This window comes from Euprymna scolopes, chromosome 7 (genome assembly GCF_053919585.1).
Source record: "Euprymna scolopes isolate OS-2025 chromosome 7, ASM5391958v1, whole genome shotgun sequence".
NCBI lineage: Eukaryota > Metazoa > Mollusca > Cephalopoda > Sepiida > Sepiolidae > Euprymna > Euprymna scolopes.
Window position 1 is genome coordinate 93,831,976 of NC_136488.1, and position 21,471 is coordinate 93,853,446.

General features: G+C 33.4%; 1 protein-coding gene across 9 annotated transcripts in view; it reads left to right on the top strand.

Annotated features, from left to right (window-relative positions):
* The window catches only part of LOC145279835 (calmodulin-regulated spectrin-associated protein 2-like), a 273,839-nt gene that overhangs the window by 123,983 nt on the left and 128,385 nt on the right, over window positions 1-21,471 (top strand). For all 9 annotated transcript variants that reach the window (XM_080131267.1, XM_080131269.1, XM_080131268.1 and 6 more), the window contains exons 3-4: window positions 18,369-18,471; window positions 18,910-19,019. In XM_080131267.1, coding sequence (XP_079987393.1) covers window positions 18,369-18,471; window positions 18,910-19,019 — 213 coding nt within the window. The remainder of the gene's footprint in view (window positions 1-18,368; window positions 18,472-18,909; window positions 19,020-21,471) is intronic.

A 21,471-nucleotide genomic window follows, 5' to 3' on the forward strand; every position in this document is an offset into this window, starting at 1 on the left:
ATATTTTTGAATTTACATAATAAATTTGATTTAAAATATATATATAATTACCTTTTGGTTTTCCTTTTTTTGAAATCAGGAACTGTATTTAAAGTAGTCATTTAGATGTTTGCTATAGCTTTTTATTTTATTGAATGATGAATTTTAAAAGGGCGACGCTCGTGCAGTAAATTGTTTCCGTTAGCGTATTTGATTTAGAGACGCTACAGTTAATATCTATAGAGAGAGAGGTTTTTTTTTTTTTTTTTTTTTTTTTTTTTTGCAAGTTTTTAAGGGGAGATAATTGTCATGGCTTTATTTATTATTTGATTTACGAGTCTAAGGGCGGTAATTGGTTTAACTTAATTTATTAAAAAAAAAAAAAAAAAAAAAAAAAAAAATCTATTTTTACTAATGAGTAATTTTTAATGATTTAAGGTGGTTTATATTTATTAAATTTAAACCAACGTTTATGATTACACGATAGAAGCTCGTGTCTTGAATTTACTAGTTTGGTTGTGCTTTTTATATCTTCATATTTTAAAATTTTTACGGTTTCTTTTGTACATAATGTACAAAATTTATCTCCTGGTTTATATGATTTGCAAGTCTCAACTATTTGCCATTTTAAGTTGAAAGAAATATTGCTATTTTTTAGTTGCCAAATATAGTTGGATAGAGTAGTTTGGTTTGATAGAGAGTTATTTTTAAAAGAATGTTTGTGCGTTGAAATTCTATGTTTTATTGGGCCAGATGTGGAACCAATATATATTACCTCTTGATTATTATGATTATTTTCCGTTAGGTCTATTGTTGGATTATAATGTGGTGGGTTGGTTAATAATTGATCGGTAGATTGATTTAAGTTGGTGTTATTATTTAATTCGGTAGTTGAGTTATGGCTGTTGATAGGTTCTTGTATATTTGGAGTTTTTGATACTGTGCAGCTATAGATAACATTTTTAATTTTACATGAGCCTTGTAGGGGACATTTATTTTTTCTTCTACAGTTACAGTCCGATGTATTTTGTATAGTTGCATTTTGTAGTTTATTAATTTTATTATTATTAGAGCTAATTATTTTCTGATGAAGGTTAGGCATAGTAGAGTAAGAGACTTTAATTGTGTTCTTATTGAAAATCTTATTATATCTATGGGGGGCTTTAAAGTTCTTATCTAATATTTTAAAAAATTCTCTAGCTATGTTTGTTTCTAGGTTTTTGGAATACGGGGGGTTGAACCATAGGATCTCCTTGTGTCTATTCTTACGTTTGCGGGTTTTAGTTTGTTGTTTATTTATATTATTATCTAATATTTGTAGTTTGGTTTTATCTTTTTTTGTCTCCTGGTTATTTTTCTTAACTCGTATACGGGAAGACATTGCCATATTATATGTTATTACGCTTTTAATAGGTTTATTTTTAATGCAGTTTATGTTTCTATCATTTTCATTTATGAATTTAATTTGTGAATTATATCCAGAGTTTTTAAGGGCTTCATTATAGTATTTTTCATTTTTGGTAAATATTGATTTAAATCAATATTTACCAAAAATGAAAAATACTATAATGAAGCCCTTAAAAACTCTGGATATAATTCACAAATTAAATTCATAAATGAAAATGATAGAAACATAAACTGCATTAAAAATAAACCTATTAAAAGCGTAATAACATATAATATGGCAATGTCTTCCCGTATACGAGTTAAGAAAAATAACCAGGAGACAAAAAAAGATAAAACCAAACTACAAATATTAGATAATAATATAAATAAACAACAAACTAAAACCCGCAAACGTAAGAATAGACACAAGGAGATCCTATGGTTCAACCCCCCGTATTCCAAAAACCTAGAAACAAACATAGCTAGAGAATTTTTTAAAATATTAGATAAGAACTTTAAAGCCCCCCATAGATATAATAAGATTTTCAATAAGAACACAATTAAAGTCTCTTACTCTACTATGCCTAACCTTCATCAGAAAATAATTAGCTCTAATAATAATAAAATTAATAAACTACAAAATGCAACTATACAAAATACATCGGACTGTAACTGTAGAAGAAAAAATAAATGTCCCCTACAAGGCTCATGTAAAATTAAAAATGTTATCTATAGCTGCACAGTATCAAAAACTCCAAATATACAAGAACCTATCAACAGCCATAACTCAACTACCGAATTAAATAATAACACCAACTTAAATCAATCTACCGATCAATTATTAACCAACCCACCACATTATAATCCAACAATAGACCTAACGGAAAATAATCATAATAATCAAGAGGTAATATATATTGGTTCCACATCTGGCCCAATAAAACATAGAATTTCAACGCACAAACATTCTTTTAAAAATAACTCTCTATCAAACCAAACTACTCTATCCAACTATATTTGGCAACTAAAAAATAGCAATATTTCTTTCAACTTAAAATGGCAAATAGTTGAGACTTGCAAATCATATAAACCAGGAGATAAATTTTGTACATTATGTACAAAAGAAACCGTAAAAATTTTAAAATATGAAGATATAAAAAGCACAACCAAACTAGTAAATTCAAGACACGAGCTTCTATCGTGTAATCATAAACGTTGGTTTAAATTTAATAAATATAAACCACCTTAAATCATTAAAAATTACTCATTAGTAAAAATAGATTTTTTTTTTTTTTTTTTTTTTTTTTTTTAATAAATTAAGTTAAACCAATTACCGCCCTTAGACTCGTAAATCAAATAATAAATAAAGCCATGACAATTATCTCCCCTTAAAAACTTGCAAAAAAAAAAAAAAAAAAAAAAAAAAAAAAACCTCTCTCTCTATAGATATTAACTGTAGCGTCTCTAAATCAAATACGCTAACGGAAACAATTTACTGCACGAGCGTCGCCCTTTTAAAATTCATCATTCAATAAAATAAAAAGCTATAGCAAACATCTAAATGACTACTTTAAATACAGTTCCTGATTTCAAAAAAAGGAAAACCAAAAGGTAATTATATATATATTTTAAATCAAATTTATTATGTAAATTCAAAAATATATATATTTTTTCTACTCATTTCTATCTCTAACCTATACCAATTTCCTTATTAATTTTCTTATAAATTTTATATCCAAACCTTTTACTTCAATTTTTCAGATTCATCTGCCTTACTTTTAATGCTAGGTTTATTTTTGGTGTCTTTTCAATTCAATAGAAATCCTCCTAAATTTGCTGATGAGGAGACCGTGCTTACCAAAAAAACTATGTATAATTATTCTACGTGACTTCATGTATACCACAAATAAAAAGCACGGATTTCCGAAACGATCGTACAGATAATTGACTTTGTTGTTGTTCCTTCTTATGAAACTGATTTTTAATTTAATTAAATTTTGATTTTTAAATTTTAAAAATTTTAAAACTTTTAAATTATAAATCACATTACTTAATATTGAATTAGCTCTAGGACATTTAACTATCGAGCTTATTATATATCTAAATTACAACGAGCATTTCCTGTATTTTAATTAAACTAGTAATTTCACTATTACATTAAAATACACTTAGCTCTTTAGACTATTATTCTAATCTCCTTTAAATTATATATATATATATATATATATATATATATATACTCTAATATTTTATTTATTACTTGTATATAGTATCTATTGTTTATAATTAATGGTTCCCATATCGTATTAAACTCTATACTAGGACTACTTAGTAATTGGTTATTCCCCAGCATGTGTGCTACTTCTTTCAGTTGTCTTACTCTACCATTCTTCTGTCTATAATTTTTACTTCATCCCATAATGGTAGATGGTTTCCCTTTTCCTTCCAGATATGGTCAGCTATACCCGATTTTTCAGTCTCTCCACATACTACAGCTTTTCAGTGTTCTTCTAACTATACTTTCAGTGGACGACACATTTCACCTTTTTATAGTGTTCCACATTTACATGGGATTTCATAGACACAGTTCTTAGTTATGATTTTTTTCTGTAGGGGATTTGACTCTCAAAAGCTGTTTCCGGAGAGTTGAAACACTCCTGAATACTGTCCTGATGTCATATGGATTACATATTCATTGAAGTTTTTCAAACAAGCCCTTCATATATGGTATACAAACTGGTGAGTTTCTGAGTGGTGTCCTTTTGTGTCTAATTTAGATTTCTTGGAGCTGTTATGCTCTCTGGATAGTTGTTTCGGTAGAGGATTCTCTCCTAAACTGTTCATCTCCTCCTGATATGCACTGCTGCTACTACAGATTGCTTTTGCTCGGTGTTGTAGGTGTTTGTGAAAATAATAAACAATGCTTCCATTCATTCTAACTATATGGTGAGTCTAGATGTAGTGAGTCTGTTCACGACAGTACACACTGATGAGACCCTGATATTTGTAAGGGATAAGCTGGAATCTGATGTCTCACTGAAAGAATCCACTTGCATCCCAATTGACAACATAATGGAGATGTTGACCTCTGTAGAAACTACATACTTCGTGATGGGATCTGATATATATCGGCAGGAATAAGGTCTAGTGATGGGATCACCTTTTGTCCCCAGTACTGGCCAGTGCATACATGGAATACTTTGAAAAAATGGCATTAGGATCAGCACCACTAAAGCCAATGATGTGGTTGCGATATGTAGATGACACATTCATACTCTGGCCCCATCAGGAAGATAGTGAAACGTTACTTGACTGAACTCGAGCCATCCAACTATAAACTTCACGATAGAAAAAAAACATAAATTATCGTTCCTAGATGTGCTGATAACCCGCACAGGTCAGGGGTTTGTCATCTGTATACAGAAAGCCAACTTTCACTGGATCATACCTAAATTTCAACTCCCACCATTCATATAATGTAAGGAGAGGAATCGTAGAACACCGAGTAAAAGCAATATATAATAACAGCAGTGCATATAAGAAGATGGACAGTTTAAGAGACAATCCTCTACCGAAACAAATATCCAGAGAGCATCAGCTCCAAGAAATCTAAATTAGACACAAAAGGACACGACTAAGAATCTCACCAGTTTGTAGGCTTGTCTGAAAAACTTCAACGAACATGTAATCCATATGACATCAGGACAGTATTCAGGAGTGATTCAACTCTCCGGAAACAGCTTGTGAGAGTCAAGTTCTCTACAGAAAAAATTATGACTAAGAACTGTGTATATAAAATCCCATGTAAATATGGAAACTATACAAAGGTGAAACCTGCCATCTACTGAAAGTACTGTTAGAAGAACATCGAAAAGCAGTAGAACGTGGAGACTGAAGAATCGGGTATAGCTGACCATATCTGGAAGGAAAAGGGAAACAATCTACCATTATGGGACGAAGTAAAAATTATAGACAGAAGAACGGTAGAGTAAGACAACTGAAAGAAGTAGCACATATGCTGGGGAATAACCAATTACTAAGTAGACCTATTATAGAATGTAATACGATATGGGAACCATTAATTATAAACAATAGATACTATATGCAAGTAATAAATAAAACGTTGCTATATATCTATAATATAAAGCTGAATGTCTGTGTGTCTGGTCACGAATAGGCTTCTATATGGTTAACTATTTTAAAAAACTGATTACATATAATGATAGATGTATCGAGACACAGGAATGGGTATGTTTGATCTGGCAGAACGGTGGTTCATTAAAATTGTGGGGTCTGCGTTCGTGCCTGGCTCACAAAGTATGGAAATAAAAAATTTAAAAATTAAGAAAAAAAAAACGTGTTTTTGATACAGATGTACATAAGAATACTTTGATAAGTATGTTTTAACTTAAATAGGGATGGTATAATAAAATTGTGGGGTCTGTTCGCGCCTGGCTTCCATAGAATAGAAATAGGCACAAACTTCAGGTCTATCTGCATAAGTATACTTTGATAATTATGTTTCAGTTTGAAGAAATGTGGGATAATAAAATTATGGGGTGTTCGTTCACGCTTGACCTCCATAGAATGGAAATATGTCGCAAAGTTTAACAAGGTTTCTTAATATAGATCCACAGAATATTGTGATAAGTGTTTCAGTGTGAACATGTATGGTATAATAAATTATGGGGTTTATCTATTTTATTTTTACTTTCATCATATTTTGCTTTGGTTTTGATACCCCCAAATTCGAAGCTATTTCTTTACAGCCCTTCCTTTTCATAATCTATCATACTTTCATAAATCAGGGTCCATTTTCTGTCGGCTGTTTTTGAACCCAGTCAACGACGGGTACTTTTGCGAGTTCAACAAGATAGACCTGAAGGTCGGAGGTTACATCGACCAAAACATTGTGAAAATCACAAGATGAGAACAGTAGTCCAATGAATCAAAATAATATGAATACAAATATCTGCAAGATATTGCGAAACTTATCAAAAACCTTGATTTCAGTAAAGCAACCGTCTTTGATGGCATTCCAATCCTATTGCTTAAATAGCTTCAACCAGAATTAGCTCTCCTACTTACAAAACTGTTTAAATGTTGCTTTAAGGAGACTTGCTTCTCAACACCCTGTATTTGAAAATTCTGGAGATTGGTCATCTGTTTCTCGATGCAGAGTAATCAGTCTGCTGTGTGTTCTGAATCTGTGATAGAGAAATGGTCAACCATCTCAACAAGAATAACCTACTCTGTGGCACTCAATATGGTTTACATTCTGCTAGATTTATAGCTGATGTGCTAACTGTAATATCACATAGAATTAGTGAATCTCTGGATAGGGCTTCGTTTATAGAGTTGCTTTTGACATATCAAAGGCTTTTGATAGGGTATGGCATAAAGGTCTATTTCACACTATTTCCTGCTAAATATTTGGAAATGTCCGCAATTATTAAATCCTTTCTTTCTGATAGGTTTATAAGAGTAGTCGTTGATGGGCACAAATCAGAAGCTCATAGAATAAACATTGGTGTCCCTCAGAGTTTTATTCTGGGATATTCTATCCTAGAAGAATCATCAATGATCTCCCAAATCACATTCTTTGATCATTTGTAGACCTTTATGCAGATGATACTGCCATCTATGGAAACACTTCAAAGGCTGGTAATGACCAAGTTCTGATTCTCTCTCTTCTGACTTTGAGTACATAGTGCAATGGGGAAAAAGGTGGCTGGTTAATTTTAATGCATCCAAAACCAAGCTTCTATTTTTCTATTATCAACCGTCTGACCCCCCCCCACTCCAATCTGCCCCCCCAATTGAAATGAATGACTTACACTCCTGATCTTAAATGGAACATGTACATCAAATCTGTTGCTAAGATTGCTGGAAAAATGGTAGGATCATTCTATCACTCCAGTAAATATTTTGCTACCAATGCAATACTTGTAGAAGAGTCAAGTATGTCCTAGGATAGAGTACTGTTACTACATCTGGGTAGGAGCTGCTCGGAGCACTCTGCCCTGCCTTGGCAAAGTTCAAAATTGGCTTTGAAACCTAGTAGGTGATGCCCTTTTCTCCTTTCTTCAAAAAAGATATTGCAAGCCTGTCTGTTTTATCATTATTTTCATGGCAAGTGCTCATCTGAGCTGCAATTTATGCCCTTTGCCAAACTTTCACCAAAAAACCCCCACTCGACTAGCTACAAACACTACCAACAATTTCCTCCACTCTATCTGTGTTTAAATCTAAATGCAGATTCTATGAACAAAGCTTCTTTCCACTAACTGCACACCTGTGAACTCTGTTCCATGGTCTGCTTTCCAGCTGACTACATAATTGTCTTCAAGTTTAATGTAAACAAGTTTTTGTTGAGATGTCGCCTTATATAATCAAACTATACCCGATTTCCATCACTAATGATTACTATGCTGTTGTCCTGAGGACTACCATATGCTTGTTAATCTTTATCCTTGAGTGACCTTTGGGCCTTGATAAATGGTAACCCCCCCCCCCCCAAAAAAAAAAAAAACCCTTGGTGTTAAGATTTCTTTACTACCAGTTGGAAACAGCGGCCAGACTAGCTGTAAAACCTGTAACTTCAGTGTGTCAGAAGAAGAGCAGCCCAGACTAATCATGTGAAATTAAGTAACAAGTGTTTCCAAGTTGTCCAGAGAGATGGTAGAATGGCATTCATTGTTCTAGTCAAGAAACAAGGCCAAGCACTGGGTGCATTGAAATGCCTGATGGCACCTCTGCACCTGACTAATAGACAATAGTGCAAAAAAGCTGGATGATTCATTCTCTATAAATCTTTAAAATGATATGAATCCATTCCTCTCTCCCTGCTGTAGTGAACTCGACTAAAAAGCTTAAGTATAAAAAGAAAACACTGAATAATACCTATGATTGAGTAGGTTTTTGACATATGACACACCGTACATTCGTACAGTCATTACCTGCCTAGTGGAAAGAGTAGGCCTTATTCTCTATAATATGATTTACTATAATCAAACTCATCTGTAGAGGTCCATCTACAGTACAATCGAGTGTGTGTGTATATATATATATATATATATATATCTCTTCACCCCAAACAAGGCACCGTGACACTAAGTTGTAAGAGGCTGCAATTTGGGACCAGATTTGCAGAGATACTATGTAGGTAGTAGGCAGCAAGATGTCTGTCCACATTACACTTAAATTTCTGCATGTCAGGGAAGCAGGCGCCCGGGAGGGAATTCCAAAGTCTAGCAGTTTGAGAGAGGCTTTATGGCATCTCTAAAGTTTAGGGGTGGGATTTTGCTATTTGCCGGGGATATTTACATTGAGGAGGGTACTAGTGCTTTGAGTTCATCCGAGCACTTGCCATTAAAGTACTTGTAAAACAGTTGCAGGAATGCTACATTTCAGTGATGGGACAGAAGTTGGAGTTTGGTCAACAGAGCGAGACCTATTAGGTTTGAGATTCTTTTATGAACCGTATTTAGGAGCGAAAGATTAGTGGCAAATGCACCAGTTCAGATGACAATATTCAATACATGAGCGAATAGTGGCTTTCTACAGAATACTCTCAGGTGAGTAATCTTCTAGCACAGGAGAGAGAGCCCACCTTCTTCGTAGCAGCCCTAACAATAACTTCAATGTATTTATTCCAATTTATGTTTGTGAATGCATAGCCTAGGAGCTTGAAGGAACTACTTTCAGGTAGTGTATCGTTAGCCAAAGCAATCAGTGGTTGAGAAGGTTTCTTGTAATTATTAAAGGAAATAAGCTTAGTCTTTTTACTAGCATTCATTCCTAAAAAGATATATCGTCACTTGGACATAAGGGGCTACTATTTGGGACCGTCGGAAGCAGGAAGGGAATTCCAAAGTCTAGCTGTTTGAGGGAAGAAACTGTTAGAGTAGAAAGCTTTTTAGTATTTAGGGACTTCAACAGTGAAGGAATGTGATTTTGTTGCTAAGCAAGTTTGTTGGGTATGGAGTGGGGAGGACAAGTACAATGAGTTCATCAAAGCACATTCCATTAAAATACTCCTAAAACAGGCATAGGGATGCAACATTGTGGCCATGGAACAGGGATTGGAGCTTAGTTGACAAAGTGGGACCTATTAGATTGGAGATTCTTTTTTGCACCCTATCCAAGAGGGCGAGACTATTGATAGATGCACCAAACCAGATGTGGCAACAATACTCCGTGCATGAACGAATGGTGATTTTGTAGAAGTACAGGATACTGAAGTGTGAATAATCTTCTAGCATGATAGAGGGAACCCACCTTCTTTATAGCAGCCGTCACAATGTCCTCAATGTATTTGTTCCAGTTCATATTTTTTGTGAATGTTAAGCACAGGAGTTTGAAGGAAGAATTCTCAGATGGAGTGTTATTTGGATATTGGTGGTTGGTAAGGCTTTTTTTTAATTGTTAAAGGAGGGTAGCTTAGTCTTACTAGCATTAAATGTTACCATCCATTTTATGGTCCAACTCTACTACAGTCTGGAGTTAATTTTTTAATGATTCTGCCATTATCTTAGATTTGTGTACATCTGTTCTTCCCTTATGCATTGTCATCAGCAAATATACTCATCTTGGACACAATATTATCAGGGAGGTCGTTAATGAATATTGGCAATAGTAGTGGTTCATGGATCGACCTCTGAGGCACTCCCACATTAATGTTATGCTATTTGGATGTACGTTCATCAATGACAATCTGGATGATCCTATTGTCTAAAAAGGATCTAATTATATTTAGTATTTGTCCAGTGATATTGTACAATTTAATTTTCATTAGCAGCCCTTCATGCCAGACTTTGTCAAAGGCCTTATATATATCGAGAGGTACAGCCCTGGCTTCGCCTGCCTTATCCGGTGCATGGTATGTGCGTTCAGAGATGACCGTTAGAATATCTGCAATAGAATGACATTGCCTAAACCCATACTGTTTTTCAGAGAGAAGATTAGCTCTTGCAAGGTTGTGAACTAGTGCTTGATTGCTAAAATCTTTGAGACATTAATCAAAGAGGAGGAGACTAATAGGGCAAAATTGAGAGGGTTAGCCCTTTCACCAGAATTCTTGTACACTGGTACCACATAGGCAGTTTCCAACTAGTAGGGAAGCAAGATTCAGCAAGGCATTTGTTATAGACTTTGGAAAGTATGTGGGCTAGCTTGGCTGAGCATTGCTTAATTAGTATAGCAGGGATGAGATCGGGCCCATACGCCTTCGAGATGTCTAAGTTTTTCTTTTTTATAAATATTGTGGACATGAGATTCAGATCAATTGTGGTTTCAATCCTTAAGTTTTGGAGGGAGTTGTTTGTTGACACCAAGTTTGAGGGGAATTGCTGGGCAAGCAGTTCTACCTTCTCAGTTACTGTGCATGTGACCTTCTGATTGTCCTTGATTCACTACAGTATTATAAATTTTCCAGAAATCACGAGTTACTATCTTCAATGATTCTATACATTTCCTGGTTTTTCAGCATGCTACCTTTTGAGTTTGGCTATTTCACACAATAATTTTTAGCATCTATAAATTTTTGCCTATTTGTATTTGACTTATGACTATGAACTATTGGAATACATGCTGTCTTTGTGCAATGGCAGCTGCACAATTTGTAGTGAACCAAGAGAGTGAGTGGGGCTTGCTATAATACTTCCATGTGGGGATATGTGCTTCAATGCCCGTTTTGCACTATTCGATTGTCTCATTGGTGCCCTGTTCAGTAGGAAGAAAAAAAATATTGGTCTATGTGGTATCTCTGGTTTCCCAGTAGACCTTTTGTAGTACTTTGTTGCTTTAAGCAATAACTCCTCACCTTAGGGTTGGGATGTAAGTGTGATGTCAGCCGATACCACTAGGTGGTCTGTGTTTCAAAGTGGACTGTGGGCATTAATCACACAATCCTCAGGTACTGTGATAAGGAATAGGTCTAGAAGTGAAGCTTGCTGGTGTTCACAATCTGGGAGGCGGGTCAGAAACATGACTTTGTGAGGAAATGAGCTATAAGTACAGTGTCTGGCTACATCAGTGCAACCTGAGAAACCAAGACAATTTTTATGGTGGACATTAAAGTAATGAAACACATGTATTTGTGCATTACTATCTAAAGAGTGTTGCATCTATAATATCAGAGACCTGATCAATTAGGGTACAGTCCTGACTTGAGGGAAAATGGTAGAGAAAATGTAAGTAGCTAATGCAGTGTTGAAAGGCTAGTTAAAAATACATAAAGGCCTGATAATCTAATTCCAGATGTCCCTCTCTAGTTAAATGGAGGGTGCTCTGAATAAAGCTCATGCATGCATCTATCCAAGTTTTTACGGCAGAGAGGGAGATATTCTGTCATGTTAAAGAGTTAGAGGGGATTGAGGAGTGTAGACTAGTTTCATTTAATGCTAAGATATCCGGGTATCTCGCGACTGATGCAATTTTCTATCTATATAAGAGCCAGGTACGTCCAAGGATGGAATACTGTTGCCACATCTGGGCAGGAGCTGCTAGGAAGGACTTGTCCTGCCTTGATAGAGTTTAAAATAGACTTCGTAGCCTCGTAGGAGATATCCTTTTCTCTTCCCTGCAACCTCTATCTCACAGAAGAGATGTTGCGAGTTTGTCTCTGCTGTAGTATTATTTTCATGGAAAGTGTTTGACTGAGCTTCAGTCTATGGTCCCCCCTCGCCAAACTTTAGCAAGAAACACTCGTCTAGCTGAAAACACTATCAATAATTTCCCCACTCTTTATCTGTGCCTAAACCTAAATGTAGATTCCATGAACAAAGCTTTCTTAGAACTGCACGCCTGTGGAATTGTCTTCCGTTTTCCTGCTTTCCAGCTGACTACAATATGGTTGTGTTCAAGTCTAACGTAATCAAGTTTTTGATGAGCTGTCCCACTTGTTAACAAATTTACCGAATTTCCATTACTAACGATTACTATATTGTCTAATTTCTACTGTACACTCTTTAACCGTTATCCTCGGGTGGCCTCTTGGCCTTGATAAGTGGTGATGCCTATGTAAAAAAGAAAAAAAAAAAAAAAGAATTGTATTAATTTGGATTAGAAAAAATGGTTTAAAAAAATACAGTATTAAGATACAAAAATGGAGTTAAATATTAAGGGTTTTGAATGAGTTAAGATAATGTCTATAATGCAGAATAGATATAAGCAGCATCCTTGGAGTCAAAATAACTAACCATTTTCAAACTAGAAAGAATTATTCCCAGTTTTTGGACGACAGATTTTAATTGCGGACATTCTTGATATCAGAACCCCCCCCCCCAAATTGTTATTTTTGCGCATTTTTGAATTTTTTTTTTAATAGTTCAGTATATATATATATGTATATGTGTGTGTGTGTGTGTGTTTTATCTCTCTCTCTCTCTCTCTCTATATATATATATATATATATATACATACTAGCTGTACCCTGCCACGCGTTGCAGTGGCTCAATTTGGTGTAATGGAAAAATTTAATAAAAGAGAAAATGCATGTTTCTTATATTAGTACAGCAATCCACTGCAAAAAGTGAAAAAGAAGGCGAAACTGAAAAAATGGTACTCTTGCAGAATTTGATCTGGATCCTCGAGAGTTTCTGTCAATCATTCATGTTTTGGACTTGACCAACAATCAGTGGATCAAGCCGAACGTAGCAAAAATGTTGAAACGCTAAATGCTTTTTTTTTTTTTTGTTGTTTTAAAAAATGTGAGTTAGTAATTAATATTTGGTTGATGGTGGGGGGAGGGGGGTTACTATACACAGATTCGAAAAAGTCGTCCAAAAACAAATAAATGAAAGCAAAGGTAAGGTAATTTACGTTTCTACCTAATTGGATAATTGTTTAGTGTTTTTATGTAATGTAAAATGTTTAATTGGCTCAAAAAACAGAAATGGTCGCGAATTCTGTTGAATACGTTAAGTTTGGGAAAGTAAGTTGAAAACTAAAAACTATACAAAACAGTGTCTGAAACTCACCGAACATATGTTACCATAACATAGGCTGGCATAATCGGTAGGTTTCTGACAGTATTTTGTATAGTTTTTTTAGTTTTAACTCACTTTCTCTAACTTAAAGTAATCAACAGTGTCCACCACCATTTGTAGCTTTCAAATACACCAATAAACACTGTTTTTCGAGCCGACTAAACGTTACATTAAATGAAAACGGTTTATATTACTAAACACAGATACAAAGAAGTTGTCAAAAAATAAATATATAACAAATAAATGTTATCAAAGGCAAGAAAAGTAAGTGCTCTACCTAACTGGATAAGATTTTAGTGTTTTTATGTAATGTATAATCGGTTCAAAAACATTCAATGTTTATCGGTATATCTGAAAAATACAAATGGCGGCAGACTGTATCGAACACGTTAAGTTTGGGGAAATTTTGGGAAAATGAGTTTAAACTAAAAAACTATACAAAATACTGTTAGGAACTCACTCAATATATGTTACCATGATGTAGGCTGGCATATAATCGGTGGTTTTAAACTTTTGCTCAATACAGGTGACGACTTTTAAAAATCCCTTTTAGTGATTACCTGGTTTGAGGATATTTGTACAACTAAACGGCAAATCTGCTCAAAAAAATCCGGTATTATTTTACTTTAAGGCCCGTTTCACGTTCATATATAACGAAATATTTTATTGTAGATTTCGGTGTGCAAAAAACGAATCTGCAAACCGTTTACGTAGCAAAAAAAAAGTTTTCATGACATTCATGAAATTACTTTTTCGAAAAGTGGGTGATCACTTTTCAATGTAAATTTAACTTAGAATGAGCACCCACTTTCTGGCCACCTGAGAGAGGGGCATTTTTCTGTTTCTTGGTTAAAAAGTTTTTTGTTTGATTTCTTTTGCATGGTAATAACCCCTGAACTCTGGGACTATTTTCCATTTAACAGCCGTAGCCTTCGTTTACGCTATGCGTAAGCATAAACGAAAGCTGTTTAGCCAATAAACATGGGAAAAAATCCCCCCTCTCTCAGGTGGCTAGAAAGTGGATGCTCATTTTAAGTTAAATTTACATGGAAAAGTGATCGCCACTTTTTCGAAAAAGTAATTTCTTCATATCATAAAAACTATTTTTTTGCGACGGAAACGGTTTGCAGATTCGTTTTTAGCACACCAAAATCTACAAAAAAAAATTTGTTATTTATGAACGTGAGACGCACAGCCCTTAATGGAAAATTATATCAAAAATCCAGGGGAAAATAGTTTTCAATAAAAACAGCAAATGAATTCGATAGAAAAAAAATGGATGCTATTTTTTTTGTTCTTTCTGTGTGTTTCTTGGCTAAAAAGTCTTTTTGTTTGATTTCTTTTGCATGGTATTAACCCCTGAACTCTGGGACTATTTTCCATTTCACAGACGTAGCCTTTGTTTATGCTATGCGTGAGCATAAACGAAAACTGTTAAATATGCATTCGCGTACCAAACTGCCTTGTCAAAAAAACCTTTAAGCCAATAAACACGAAAATAAATGCCCCTTCCTCAGGTGGCCAGAAAGTGGGTGCTCATTTTAAGTTAAATTTAGATGGAAAAGTGATCACCCACTTTTCGGAAAAAAAAATTTCTTCAGATCATGAAAACTATTTTGGTACTCCTTGGGCGTTGAGTTCCATGGTGACCCGCAGAATTATTTAATGGTCGTTCCCTTAGTACCCCCCTAATCAAGGCTAACGCATGCGCACATAACATTTTTTATTTACTTACGTGGTGGAGTTTCTATACTGATAGGTTTTTTTAAATTTTTTCACTGGATTATTATTGATTGAACACTAACCAGATTATGAAAAAAAATTGAAAAAAAAAAAAAAAATTATTTCAACATTTGAAAGGGGTACTCACTTTTTAGTTACCACGTTCTGGTAAATCGGTCACTTTTTATTTATTTTTTTTTTTTCTAAATACGGCAGTGTCTTCGGGAGATATAAAATGGTCGCATGTTGACGAAGCAATGTATCGGGAGGCGTACGGGATTAAAAATTATTGGTAAATTTTTAGATTAGGTCCACCTCCTCAATTTTCTTTTAAATGACGACTTGAAATGGTTTTCGACTATGCTGAATACGAAAATCGCATCAAAATTTTGCAGAAATAAGTAATTATCAAGATATAAAAAGTTGTATTATGCATTGTAATCTTTGGCGGCCATCTTTTTTACGTGTGTGTATTTGTTTATGGCGCGTGTGCACGTAAAAAGATGGCCGCCGAAGAATACAATGCATAATACAACTATTTATTTCCGCAAAATTTCAATGCAATTTGCGTGTTCAGCATACTCGGAAACCTATAAATGTCGTCGTCATTGAAAGGAAAATTGTGGAGGTGGACCTAATCTAAAAAAAATACCAAATTATTAAACATTTCTCCAGCATGTTAGTGAAATTTATAATACTTTAAAAAAATTAAAAAGAAACAAAACAAAAGTTTTGAAAAAAAAACTCACCTTTCACAAAAACAATTTAAAAAAAAAAAAAACCACAAACTGACTAAATAAGTAAAAAAAAAAAAAAAAATAATTAAAAATCTCGAAACTTTATTTTCATGAAAGGGAGGCTCAACAAGAACTTGTTTACATTGGACTTGAAGATGAAATTATTGTCAGCTGGAAAGCAGACAATTCGACAGGTGGATAGTTCTTAGAAAGAAACTTCATAGAATTTGCATTGAGATTTAAGCATAGAGAGCAGGGAGAAACTGTTGATGGTTGTTGTAGCTAGATGAGTTTTTGTTAAAGTTTGGCAAGGGGGGGTGCTGAAGATCGAGGTTTAGATAAACACTTGCTATGAAAATAACCATAAAGCAGAGACAGGCTTGCAATGCCTGTTGTGGGGAAAGAGGTTGTGGGGAAGAAAAAGGGTATCACCTATGTTTTGAAGCCGGTTTTGAACTTTGTCAAAGCAAGATAGGGTGCTCTGAGCAGATATGGCAACAGTCCCCCCTTTAAGGATGTATCTGGCTCTTATACAGATAGTGGATTGCGTCGGGAGTTAATTACTTTTTTGGGCAGTAAAATGATACAACCAATTTTCTGGTGACCTTAGCAACAAATTTGTTAGTCTTCCATTTCAGGTCAGGAGTAAGTCACTCAGAAGTTTTTCAAAACGGGGAGCCTCTTTTAGATGAGAGCCATTTATATCAGTTGGGGCTAAGTGAGGATCAGTGTTCATGGTGGAAAGATAAAAAGCTTGGTTTTAGATGCATTAAAATTATTCAGTCACATTTTTCCCCATTGCACTATATGATCAAGGTCTAAGGAGAGAGACTCAGCGATCTTGGTCATTGTTAGCCTTTGAAGTGTTGCCATAGATCTTAGTGTCATTTACATATATCTCGATCGGTGAACTTAGAGTGTGATTTAGGAGATCATCGATGAAGATCAGGAAGAGAGTTGGGCCCAGGATGGATCCCTGAGGCACGCCAACATTGATACTTTGAACTTCAAACTTTTGTCCATTGACCACTACTTGTATAAACCGATCGGAGAGAAAAGATTTGATGGTTTAGAAGACGTTTATAGATATTCAGTAGTTGGAAATCTTGAAGTAGACCTTTATGCCAAACCCTATTAAATGCCTTGATATATCAAGAGCTATTGCTCTTGAGAGGAAACAACCATTGATAGATTCACTGATCCTATGTGGAATTAATCAGTACATTTGCTGTAAATCTCTCCTGACGGAAACCATATTGCTTGTTACCGAGTAGGTTGTTTTTGCTAAAGTAGTTGACAATTTCTCTATTTAACAGATTCAAGCAACTCATGACATACACAATTAGTCTGAGATGCAGAAGACCGATCTCCACTATTTTTAAATATTGGTCAAACTAATGGGGTTTTCCAAGGTGTTGGAAGCATCAATTAAACAGCTTTGCAAGAATGAGTGCTAGTTAGGGTTGCAGTTTTCCAGAGTACTATAACTGGAATATTATCAGGATCAATTGCTTTGTTGGCATCAAGGTTTGATTGCATAGGGTTGAGTTTGCTGTAAAGTTCTTGTCAAAGAGTTTGGCTTTGTCAGATGCTGACGAAATCACCTCAAAACCATTGATGATTATCGGGATAGAGGACATGCACCTATTTAGGGCCATGTTTGCTATTTGCCAAAACTCATGTTAACCAAACCTCTGTTCTTCTACATTGGACTTGGACCGAGCATACTTGCATCTTCTATAATCCTTTTGTGGTGATTTTGTTTGTTGGTCACATTGAAATAATGTATCGGTGCTTGGGTTAGTAAATGCAGAACAGTTAAGATAGTCAGACCAGTTAACAGAAGAAGGCTAAAGAAAACTTAGACAGTAATAAGGATAGACTTGATGAGAATGAGGGATAAAGATCTGGCCAGAGATGATTAGTTTGGAAATAATTTCTAAGACTTGTTTGCTGGACATATAGTAACATGAAAAATGGGCGTTAAACTGAATATGATGACTAAATTTTGTAAAAAAAAAAGTTTCCAGGAATAAAACAGTTTGTCACTATTGATGAATATTTATTTTATTTTTTTCTTTAAGTATATTTTAAAAATTGAAACCTTAGATAGGGGAATCAGTTGGAAACATATTTAGTCTGTTTAAAAGAACAAAATTAAAAGAAAAAGTAAAGTAGATTATCAAAACTTTTAAGATGGGGAGAGGTATAGCACCTACCTATCCTAGAATATACAAATATGGATCAAAATGAGAACACGATGGATATGTAACGCAAGTCTTAAACACAAACTTAGTTCCGATGATCTTGGAGGTAGATTAAATCTGGACAGTATAGGGAGATGTATGCAGAATAGGAATCTTTGATGTTATGAAAAAGTAGATGAGTTCTCCTTTTAGATGTAGAAGAGTTGAAATAGCAACCTCACTCCGGTTTCAATTTAATATCGAATTTTGTGACATTAATTATGCATGCTTTTTTTTTTTTTTTTTCTTTATTTCCAGTATAATTTATAACTTAAATGTTTTTAAATATTTTATTTTTTATTTTTCAGGGAGTGTCCTTGCTCAAGCCCCAACTTAAAATTAAATTGGCTTCTGGAGAGATTTACTTCCTTGCTTACAGTAGTCTTTTCCCGGAAGTGGGTTCCTTATATAGTAAGTACATTTATTATGTTGATGTTTAAAGGCTTACGTAATAAATATATTCCCTTAGATTTTTTTTTTTTAAATTGTCTTATTTGGAAATATTTTATAATACTTGAATATTAAATTTCCTTTCTATTAACTACTTAAAACTATTTTACTTTAATATCTTAAATTCACTTCTAACAGTTCTATATTATATTTGAATACAAAATCAGCTTTGATATTGATTTTTGTTAGCATTACGCAATTTGTAATGCTGCTTTTTTTTTCTATTGATTGTAAGCAGTTATCATATTTAGTACTAGGTTCTATATTATATGCTCGTTCAGATATATAATATAATGTTAGCTATTTGTGAGGAAAAGCGTATTATTTGATGCATTTATTTTTTTGTTTATTTAAAAAAAAAAAAATTATTAAAAAAAAAATTTTTTTTTCTCTTCTCAGATTTTTCTACTTTAATCCAAGCACTTTCTCGGAGGGGTATTTATGTAACTGATTATGATGGCCATGCAGTCACAGAATCTATCTTGGTGCAAACAGCTCCCTTCAAAGTGGTAAGTATATAAATGCACTGAATGGACTGCACTATACAAAGATCGGCAATAATCATTTAGAAAATATTGTATTAACTTTAATTCTTCACTTTTTCAGCTTGCTTTCATTTTTGCCTTAAAATTATTGCTATCAAATTATTTAACTTAAAAAAAAGAAAAGATTTTTAAATCACCTTTATTTAAGCCAAAACAAGGCACATTTTCACAGAGACGTAAAGGGGCTATTGTAAATTAGGGACCATATCCATCCTAAGAGGAGAGTTGTGCAGCAAGATGTTTATCCACATTGTATATAAATTTCTGCATGTCAATACAGTCATGGAAACAAGAAACAGGGAGGGAATTTATCTTAAGAGCATCAATCTCGTCCAAGCAAAATCCATTGAAGCATTTGTGAAAAAAGCATTGGAATGCAATATTGTGGCAATGGAGCGTGATAAACAATGTGGAATTTATTGAATTAATAAAATGTCTTCGTTTCCCCCTCCAAAATAAATGCCTTGTTAAAAAAAAAAAAAATGTCACTAAATGTATAAAATTTGATATATATTTTATTGTGAAATTCAACATCTTATGTAGGTGCAAGTCAAATTAGGAACCTATATGTCAGTGCAATCTTAAAATACTTAGTATATCTATTATGAGATGCATTAAAAAAAATACTAGATTCTATTTTCTTTAAGGCAAATCAAAGTTTCTCTGAATTTTTTAGGGTTATAATTTTGTTTATAATTTTAGACACAATCTAGGATTAACAAGTTAATGTTATATATATATATATATGAATGGAAATGTATAAAAACGAATACGAAAAGTATAAAAACTTACAACTTTTCTTTATTCGTTTTTCAATTGGTGACGTGCAGGAATACAAAATAATATTATGAAAAAAAAATTAAAAAACTTTTTTTACAGGTACATATTTTCGACCGATCCTTCAGTCTTCATCGGTGTGTGTATATATATATATATATATATATATATATATATGCGGCCGTGTGACCATGTCTGTCTGTGTGCAGAACGGTCTCTACCAAACTACTGTCAATTTTTTATTAAACAACTTGAAACTTGGAACAAATTCGATTTGCTTTTTAGCTGGTAAAAATAGTTGCTAAAGGGTCAAAATTTAAAAAAAATTGGAACTTTGCAAGTGTAAGTCAATTGAACGTATTACTTCTACGCATGTGCAAATATACATTTTATAGGTTTAACATTATTTTCAGTTTTTATGTGTATGGACTTAGCCCAGATGGTAACGAATAATACTGGAGAGCTATGTTTTGTTTTTGATTCTAGCTGATGGCACCCAAGTCACACTTTAACTTTTTAAAACTTTTGAAATCATATTTATATATTGGGTACAATATAATAATCAATAGAAAATTGGCTTTATAATAATAAGCATGAAGTCTGTATAAATTGAAATATATTTAAGTGTATTTCATGACCTGGCAATGTTGGGCAACCTGCTTCTATACATGGTCGTGATATTGGACGTGCTAATGTTTTGGACAGAGGTTGGTTAAAACCAAAAGTCAATGTCAGGTGACTTAAAAAGTTTCTCTTCTGGTGAAGAAATCCGGTTTTTATATATAAACCTTATAAAAATAAGCTTAATTATTTTTAATATTCATGCTTGTAATGTTTTTGATTGAGAATTCCTCATGCTACTCCCTTTTATAGTTTTTTTTTATCTTCACTTTTTACTCGTATTCTAAAAATTTATATTGAAAAACGACAAAGTAAACAAGATTGAAAAAATAAATTTTGAGAAAATTATTTAGAATGTATAAGCATTAATTAGTTGTTATGAAAATATGAAATTGCCCTAATGTCAGACATGTCTATCACTGATACATACAGATGGTCCCCTGGGTGGAGGGGGTGGTTAAATGTTTGTATCTAGAGAAGTTGTTGACATGTACTATTATACAGCTGGCTTTTATTTTTTTTCTGTTTCTCATTTTTTTTTTTTTTTTTTTTTTACTCACTTTTTTATTTAAAAATTCTTTTAACAACTTGGATTTTTAGGCAATTTTTATTAACTTTGCTCTATATAGACATTGATTCAAAATAAATAATTTTGCATTTGTTTGCTTAAATGATTCTTAAATGAATGAATTTTCTTTAAAGCAAATATAAATATTTTAGTATATCTTGAAACATATAGAAATGAAGCACTTGAAAATGTTGAGACTACATTAACTATTGATAACATGTATAATCCTTTTTCAACATTTAAGATAACATAGATTTTTAGTAGTTTTATTTAATTCAAGCTTCCAAATTGTATTTCATAAAATGACTGCCAATAAGTTTTTTCAAATTGTTTTGTATATATTACTGATTAACAAAGCAACCTGGCATTGCCTGGTTGAGTAATAATTTATTTTTATCAATAACAATTGATTTCTTACTGGTATGTGCATGGTAAATCTTAGTAAAAAAA